Source organism: Helianthus annuus, chromosome 3 (genome assembly GCF_002127325.2).
Source record: "Helianthus annuus cultivar XRQ/B chromosome 3, HanXRQr2.0-SUNRISE, whole genome shotgun sequence".
NCBI lineage: Eukaryota > Viridiplantae > Streptophyta > Magnoliopsida > Asterales > Asteraceae > Helianthus > Helianthus annuus.
Window position 1 is genome coordinate 164,590,708 of NC_035435.2, and position 9,284 is coordinate 164,599,991.

The 9,284-nt window shown below is 33.9% G+C and overlaps 1 protein-coding gene across 2 annotated transcripts; it reads right to left on the reverse strand.

Moving 5' to 3' along the window:
- Positions 1–1,776: 1,776 nt before the first annotated feature.
- On the reverse strand, positions 1,777–8,122 carry LOC118490247 (ribosomal RNA processing protein 36 homolog). 2 transcript variants are annotated; one of them, XM_035987705.1, is made up of 10 exons: positions 7,963–8,122; positions 7,195–7,324; positions 6,358–6,494; positions 6,207–6,273; positions 5,979–6,031; positions 5,122–5,176; positions 4,947–5,021; positions 4,738–4,855; positions 3,761–3,807; positions 1,777–2,035 (listed from the first exon to the last, which is right to left on the reverse strand). In XM_035987705.1, the coding sequence occupies exons 2-10, from the start codon at positions 7,315–7,317 to the stop codon at positions 1,925–1,927; spliced, it is 786 nt and encodes a 261-aa protein (XP_035843598.1). In that variant the 5' UTR covers positions 7,318–7,324; positions 7,963–8,122; the 3' UTR covers positions 1,777–1,924. The 2 variants fall into 2 exon arrangements, with proteins under 2 accessions (XP_035843598.1, XP_035843597.1); XM_035987704.1 differs by having other exon boundaries at positions 7,195–7,334.
- Positions 8,123–9,284: the final 1,162 nt, after the last annotated feature.

Below are 9,284 nucleotides of genomic sequence, written 5' to 3' on the forward strand. Positions count from 1 at the left end.
ACGTTGGACTTGAATGATAAGTTGCTATCTATGACGTATTTAATGAATGCATTCATATGCAACTTGGATTAAATTCAAGACTAATTTGATAGATATATTCATGTATGTGTGATGTATCAAGTGGCATATTACAAGTTTTCTTGATTTTTGATGATGTTGACAGGTATATGATGTTCAAGTTACCTGGATTTATGTGTGTACCAACTAGTTTTTTCATGTTTTGAAATGGGATAGCTCATTATATTTGGAGTAAATTGCTAAAATCATCCCTGAGCTTTGGGTATTTTTATAATATTCATCCAAATTAACTTTTTTGTACCATATAGTCATTCACTTTTGAGATTTTTTATCATTTTCATCCAAACGTCTGACTTTTTTTTTTTTTTTTACCAAAATCGTCCCTAAGATTTGAGAGTTTTCCCATTTTCATCCAAATGTTTGATAGAAAAAATAAAACAAATTAGACGTTTGGATGAAAATGACAAAAAATCCCAAAAGTGAATGACTATATGATTAAAAAAATGAAAATGACAAAAAATCCCAAAAGTGAATGACTATATGATTAAAAAAACGTTGTTTTGATTGAAAATGGCAAAAGATGCCCAAACCTCATGGACGATTTTGAAAATTTACTCTTATACTTATCTAATTGACTTGATACCGTTATAATTAATAAATAAAAGAAAAATATAAAAAAAGTAAAAAAAAAAAAAAAATAGGAGAAATATAAACATCAATTATCCAAATATAATCATCCAACCATAGTCCATAAAATCTAAAAATCAATAATCCAATCATGAAATACACATTTTTAAAACGGCACGACATGTTGATTCAATCATTCAAAAGTCTTTCTCATTCATGTATGCAATATATAGTCGATACAAAAAGACTTTCGTTGAGATATATTTAAATCTAAAATCATTTAATATATATATTCTATAAATGAAAATAAAAAAAAGTTTTATACACGAATATAAAAGACATACTCAAATCCAATTCTCACATCGCTTACGAAAGACACGAAAACTCAAATCGTTAGGATGTTGTGGATGATAGACTTCAAAAGCTGAAGGGTTTGAAGGTTGAGGGTTTACACGGAGACGAAAAGATCGGTCAAATGTTTGAAGGTGGAGGGCTTGCACGGCAACGGGATGATCGTCAACAGTATGAAGGTCTTGTTGGTTCAATCGAAAACAAAGAACCACCCCCATGAAAATCAAATGTGGGTGATACTGATGAGGTGAAATGATTTAAGTATAAACGGTGAAATGATGATGTGATGATTTTTTTTTTTTTTTTTTTTTTTATATTAACTGACAAACGACTGTTGAAACCAAACCCAAACATTCAAATTCATCGGGTAACAATACCTGTGAAACAATCCGTCGTGCCTACCCAAAGGCTAAAACGGTTAAGAACCCGATTTCACTACCCAATTAGCGCCCCCACCTCCCTTAAAAATACCCGATTATAAAAAAAAAAAACAAAACAAAACAGATATTGATGCTTGAATATGTTTGTCCTTTTACTACTGACTTAAAATGATTTGATAAGCCTATTTATCATAAAAAAAAAATAATCATACATGCAAATTTAAAATAGAATAAACTATATTAAATAAATAAATAAAATAAAATAAATAAATAAAACAATTTTCACGGAAATACAAGAAAAAGAAGTTGCAATCATAACAAAAAGGTACTATCTGAAGTGGCAAAAGGTACCATCTGACGCATGTTCAGTCAAATGCCAAAGACAACTTTTCCACGTACCTTTGAATGAAACATAAATCACTTGTACCAAACTACTAAAGCATGAAGTTAGGTCATTGCATAATGATTAATCAATCTTAAACAATTCATACACAAAACTAAAGCATCAAGTTATGATATTTTAACAAAATAACAAATAATTGATATTTCTATGTTTCTTGTTGGTTGTCATTTGGTCGTCGGTACGGCATGAACCTATGGTCTTTCGCAGCGTTTTTCCTCCTCTTTTTCTCGATGAAGGATGCAAGCTTGCCAGAAGCCTTGTTAAATACACAGAATACAACGTCATTTTAGAATTTATAATCTTGAATTTGGACAAATCTATATAAAAATAAGTCATTTCCTTAACTATCAAATATAGAGATTGGCAAAGTGCACAGGTCAAGCAAGTTGGGTCAGGTTCTGGGTCAATATGGGTAGCAACTGCTATCCCAAACAGGTTGGTTCAGGTTGGGCCGACTTATCAATATGTTTTTGTTTTTTTTTAACTTTATCTATACATATTCAATGTATTAAACAAAAACTAAAAACCTAGTTTACTAAAATAATCAGAATAATCTAGTTTTAAAAAGGGAAAATGTCATAAAAATGTAACCAAGTTTGGTTACTGTTTCAATTAAGTCATCCAAACTTTATTTATCTCTCTAAAGTAATTAAACTTTAATTTAGTGTTCTAATAGTGTGTAATTACCAGGTCACCAGGTTACCACTTTTTTTTCTTATAATTTTTTATTTTTTTAAGCTTATATGAATATCATTTATATTAAACAAGCAAATTTTAAACCCTAAAAAACCCATACATTTCAGTTTCAATCATCGATCAAAATTTTTAATCAACTACATGTTCAAAATCTTATTTCCCTCAAAATATCAAATAATTTTTTAAAGCAAAACCTATCTGTTCATCTTAAATTCAAATCCATTCAAACGTGATTTTTGATTCATTCATCATTTAACTATTTATCAATCCCAAACCATTGAATCATTGATTCATGCAAGTCAGGTGATGAAACAAAAAAAAACGGTTTACTGGGTTTGATAAATTAATATTAATAAATGGGTTTGAGGATTGATGAATATAACATGTGTTTTTAATAAGAACAGATAAAGTCGAAATGGGTTGGGGATTTTGAGTAACTTAAAATGTGTTTTTAATAATAAAACAGGCTTAATAAAAAATAGGTTTAATAAAAAATTTCAATGGGATGCGTGTTGAAGAATTAAAACAGGTTTAATAAAAAAAATTACTATTTTTCTTTTCACGACCAAGGAAACAAAAAAAAAACATGATTTTACTAAATATAAAAGAAAAAAAAAGTCATTTTTAGTTAATATTTTTAATTAAAAAAGCCAAGTCACTTTATGTATAATCCACTTGAGCATCAAAAAGATTATGACCTGACACGTCATCAAACTTACCAAGTAACCTACAAATTACACAAGATTGGAACAACATATAATACTTGAGTGACTTTAGAAAAACAAAAAAAAAAGATTCAGTGACTTTAGTAGAACAAAGTAGAAACTTCATTACTATTCTGCAAAGTTACCCCTTTTAAAAAAAAGTTTAAAGCAATTGAAAACAGTTTGACTGACTTCCAAACACGCCAGAACACCATCCCATCGACCGCGTTGTCAATAGGGTGGGAGAGGGGCGGCAAAATCTCAACTGGCATGGTGGAGTTGATGATGATGACGTGGGCGATGGTGATTGGGTGTGGCTTATTTTCATGATTTTTTATTAGTTTTGTTTTATTTTTTAAATTTAAATATAAAAAGATGATAAAAAGTGTATGCCACGTGTCACACCACGCCACCCTTCCACGCCCCATCCCACCCCGCGCTTTTTGGCACCACGCCCCTTTTCTAACATGTGCTGACGTGGCTGCCACATGGCGCTTCACACCCTCTTTTCATGCCCTCCCACGCCGTACAGTCTAAAAGTTAAGGTCTGCAGAGAGGATTATAGATATAAAAATGCTTACCTTGAGCTCCTTGAATTTCTCGGCAAGCTGTTGTTTTCGGATTTCAGCTGCAAAAAAAACAAGAAAAATCATAGTCGATAAAGATGTTTAGGGTTGTAAACGAACCGAACGTTCAGCGAACAGTTCGTGAACCGTTCGGCGGGAAGTTCGTTTATGTTCGTTCGATTAGCTTAACGAACGAACACGAACAAAAAATTTCGTTCGGTTAGCTTAGCGAACGGACACGAACATAGGTTTCGTTTGTTCGACTGCGTTCGTGAACGTTCGGTAATATGTTCGGTTACGTTCGTCCGTGTTCGTTTGATTATATTAAAAATAATATATAATAAACATTTTATCTAAACATATTGAAAACTTGAAACCCTATTTTTTCCAAGTTAGATAAAATTTGGACATGCTAAGACATTTTTGGGAATAATTGTGTCTAAGTTAGTTAAAGTTGATTCATCGTTTGGTGGTGTATTAGACTTCTTGTGTTTTGATTTATCATTTGATGGTTGTATTTAACTACTTATATCCAATGTTTACGGAGAACAATATTTTTATTTTTTTATTTTCAAGTTAAATGTTCGTTTGCGTTCTTTTGTGTTTGCTTGTGTTCGTTTGTGTTCGAGACCAGTGTTCACGAACTGTTCGTGAACAACTGAATTTCCTTAACGAACGAACACGAACATAAACTTATGTTCGGTATGCGTTCGTGAACAGTTCGCGAACACGTTAATTTCCTTAACTAACGAACACGAACATGGCCTTCTTCGTGTTTGTTCGGTTCGTTTACAGCCCTAAAGATGTTCATAAAAAGACCCGCAAAACACAAATCAAGAAACTTGCCAAATACTTAATTGCAAATCATCATCTGTTATTTCTTTCCCTTTAAAATTAGGTACAAGTTCTCATTTTCACACACAACTTTTTTTACACACAGACGAGAGAGAGAGAGAGAGAGAGAGAGAGAGAGAGAGAGAGAGAGAGTTTACATTTCTTCAAATAATAAGGCTGTTTCCCTTGTTTTGCCGCTTCTCTTTCCTTCTTCTTGTGTTTCACAAGAATCTCTTTATCCGTACGTTTTGTGGATGCCGATTTCAATTGCTTGTCCTAAAACAACACAAGTTACAAGAAGAAATAACATGACACATTATCGACAAAATCATTTTAATTATTTATTTTGATTAATGAAACCACTTACAATCCATGCCACTCGCTCTTTCAACCCACTAAGGGCCTGTGGGTCTTTCGTTTTCTTCATCTGGTTCTTCAATCGCTATCGAGATCATGAAACAACAACATTCAGCTAAACAAAGCGACTTACGAAATATTAATAACATCATGTGTTTACATGCTTCTGAATTCAATAAAGATACCTCTTTTTCAGCAGGAAGCTCGCTATCATATAAAAAGTTGTATCTCTTTTTGAACCTGAAAGACGGAACATTAGTGTCACATTAACACAAAAAGAAAACATTCCAGAAGTGTTTTATTATATTACTGGTGGCAAACGCAGCCCGCTTACCTATGCATGAGCCGATTTGCGTTATGTTTTAGATATCATAGCCGATCAAGCGGTGACAATAGAAGAAATTAGATTAAAAAAAGGCCAAACGGGTCAAAAGTTGTTCAAGCACTGTTTTTTTAGTTTTACAATAAATACATCCTAAATCATTTTACTAAAAAAATGGAAAAATTACAAGTTTTATCCTTTATCTTTATACCACTTTTCAGGAGGTGTCCTTTTTAACGAATGTTGACAGGCGGTGTCCTTTACTAAGTATTTTGTTGCAAGTTTAGTCCTTTACACCCAACCCAGTTAAAAAACCCTGTTAATTGTTGACAGGCGGTGTCCTTTACTAGATATTTTGTTGCAAGTTTAGTCCTTTATCTAGGTATTTTGTTGCAAGTTTAGTCCTTTACACCCAACAATTAACAGGGTTTTTTAACTGGGTTGGGTGTAAAGGACTAAACTTGCAACAAAATACCTAGTAAAGGACACCGCCTGTCAACATTTGTTAAAAAGGACACCGTCTGAAAAGTGGTACAAAGATAAAGGACAAAACTTGTAATTTTTCCCTAAAAAAAATTGTATACTTTACTGAAACAATATATATATATATATATATTGTAATCATATTTCACAAACTAACTGCTTATAATTTTTTTTAAATATTGAACTAAAAGTGTTTTAACTTTAAAAAAATGTAACTGGGAGAAAGGTGTAAATTACCCATCCACATCAAGCGTTCCGCATAATGATTCAAAACGAGGGTCACGAACAACCTGATCAAAACAAATGTATATAAAACAGTTGAAACACCATCATTACGTAAATTGAACTTCATGAAGCCTATGCAAGTAAAGAGTGGATGTTTTGGTCCTCATGAACACAATGAATAAAGAAATAAAAGCTAATCGACAAAACCAGTATAGATTAAACGCACAAGACATTGTTCACCTTTTTAGGAGCCTGAATGACTTCTCTAAATCTACCAACTGGCTTTTTGCTACTGATCTCCATTGGCCTGAAAAGAAAACCGTACTCAAACGTTAACAACTCGGTAAACTAACAATACGGATGGAAACGGTAACATACACAAATAACGTACCTGTTTTTATTCTCTCGCTTACCCTTCCTCTCTAACTTAGGCTTCTTATTAACTACATGTGACCCATCTGAACGCGCTTTCTGCAACTCCTCAAATGTAACATTTGCAAGCACCTCTTGTATCTCATTCTCCCCATCCTAATAACACATCCATTACATGCTTAATCAAAAACAAATATATAAATCTATGTTGTCAAAAGCGCAAAAAGCGCGCGCCTAGGCGCCCGGGAGCAGCGAGGCGCACCTATAGCGCCTGGTGGTAGCCTAGGCGCAAAAATGGGATTTTTTTTGAAAAAATGGTGCTGAGGCGCAAAAAGTGCGCGCCTAGGCGCAAAAAACGTTGTTGAGGCGCATGGAAAAAGGTAAAACAGCACAAATGACCATTAAAAACGAAACCGAGTGCGTGCAAAACTGCCTCACGCGTGCAAAACTATTAGCTTCATGATCTTAAATGGCATATATAATAGTTTTTTTTTAATTTTATATGTGGAATCTTAGTTATATCAAAGCATAACATATTTTTTATATTTTTTTCTCTATGTGCGCTTTTCTTAAAAAAAGCCCACGCTTTTTTTGCGCCTTGCGCCTAGGCTCCGGGCGAGACCGATGCGCCTCGCCTGCGCCTTGCGTCTTTGACAACATAGATATAAATATATTCAATGCAGATACTAACATATCTACAGAGTGTCATTATTGTAATGCCATCACATACATTGCTTTCGGTTGTGTTCAGTTCGTGTGTGTTTAATTTAATCCTAACAATACATAACTATGTAATTAACAGATTTAACACAGGTGCAATGGTAAGTTAGTAAAATTCTTATCAAATATCACTCACATCTTCAGAAGCAGATTCTTCTTCTTCTTCTACTTCTTCTTCCTCTTGTTCTTCATCTTCTTCATCACTAACTTCAAATTTAATCTTGCTCGAAGAAGGCATACCATCATGGCGGATCTTCATATTTAATCTATATAAAACTGCAAACATTTAAATTCGTTTCAATCAAATTAACTCGTAAAATCTCAAACCTTCAATGAAACATCAAATTAACTATTCGAACAAAACCCTAACCGGAGAAAATAATCCTTCGGATCTCTACAGGAACCACGGTTAATCGCTTTTTTTACGGCAGCCAACGATTTGAGTATTTTCGGCAATAGCTTCACCGAGAGCTTGTGTAGAAATAAAGTTTTAAAAGACCGAAGACTGCCGATTTTTCTTTTTTTTTTCTCACAAAAAGTTTTTTTTTTTTTTTGAAAAAATTCAGGGATATCCCCAAAAAAGAATTTACCGTACATTCATATTCATATTCATATAATAATGAAACTTTTTTTTATCAATGTCATCATTTTCTTGGATTTTTTTTTAAAAAAACTTTCCAATAAGAACTTGTTTTCAGTCCCCTAATTTAACAATAACAAAAGTCAAGAAATAAGATGTAAACTAATAAACTATAAAACTTTATAATCAAAAGCACAATAACAGCTAAAATTAGTAACTAAATCCTATCTTAAAAACCGATTTCACATAAACCCTAGAATTTGCACTACTGCACATAAACCCTAAAATCAAAAGTGAACAAAATACACAAAATTAGAAGTATACCGGTGGTGGGGAGGCGGCGCAGGCCTACAGCAGGGCAGCAGGGAGGCGGGCGACGGTGGTCGGAGCTGGTGGTTGGAGGCCGGTGGGCAGGCAGGCAGCAGCAGTCTCGTCGCTTCTTCTTTTTTTTCTTTATTCCTGCTTCTTCTTCTTTTAGTTTGGACTTTGGGGCTTTGGGCTTATTTAAATTGGGCTAATAACTTATAAGTTTAAAAATAATAAAAATTGGGCTTTCTAAATTTGATATAAATGTGGGCTTATTTATATTATTTATATAATTTATATAATATCAATTTGTAACATTAGTAGGCATGAATGATTGTACTCATATGTTTAGTGAGCTGTACTCATATTTGGGTTCTTTTATCTTTAATTTCTTTTACTTTCAACCATAAATCACTTTTAAGCACATACAAATTAACATTTGTAGAAATAAAGGGTTGTACTCCAATTTGTAGGCGTAAAGTATGTGTGGTTCAACGTTTCTTTCTAAGTTTTGCGAGTTAACACGACGCAACGTGCGCGTATGGTTCGACGTTTTTATGTCGTTTATTTTTCCCGTTTGACAATTTCTTCATAACGTGCGGGTCCTAGATGGACTTAGTTAATATTATTTTCTATATTTATGTTTCGGTCTAATTGCTTCGTATTAACACGTCACAAAGTTCAGTGTTGGTGGTCGCTCACGGTGGTGTGACATTGATACTATTTGACACGGTTTTACGCCCCCGCCACAACGCGGGGATGCTAAATACTAGTTATTATTAAAATTGGGTATTCTAATAGATGCTCGGTGGTATCCTCCTACGTATAAGACAGGAAAAAAATGTATTTTGGAGACAAGGTTTAGCCGTAGCACGGGCAGTCGGGCACCCCCTTGCCAATAAGATAGATAGGCCCCTGTCAGAAATCCAATAAACTAATAAAGCACCTAATTGAGGTTTGTACAGTTTATTAACGAGCCCAAGTTTTTATTGGCCCAATTATACTAACAAACAATTTCAAAAGGAGGCTGCCATTTTCTTCTTGTTTGGGCTTTAGTGGATAAATCGACTCTTTTCAGTTCAAGGCCCAATGGACCATGCCAAAAAGTTGGTTTGATTTTGCTAAGAGTGCAGTCTGAGTTTCTGATGCATGTCGGGTTAACAGACCAAAGGGCGGACCTAAAGTCAACCCAAGGTGGGCGGGCGCACCCCCGGAGAAAAAAAATTTAGTGCTAAATTCTGTCGAAAATCCCGTCCGCACCCTTTGGAATTTTTCGTCCGCACCCCTTGGAATTTTTTGACCGCAACCTTGAAATTTTTCGTCCGCACCCCTTAGGTAAA

Bases quoted from the DNA above. Each gene is read 5' to 3' on its own strand.
- LOC118490247 (XM_035987705.1), bottom strand. From the start codon at position 7,317: ATGAAGATCCGCCATGATGGTATGCCTTCTTCGAGCAAGATTAAATTT. The intron at 6,495-7,194 runs GTGAGTGATATT...ATGTGTTATTAG, and splicing joins AAGAATCTGCTTCTGAAGAT to GATGGGGAGAATGAGATACA. The intron at 2,036-3,760 runs GTAAGCATTTTT...GTATTTAACAAG, and splicing joins AGAAATTCAAGGAGCTCAAG to GCTTCTGGCAAGCTTGCATC.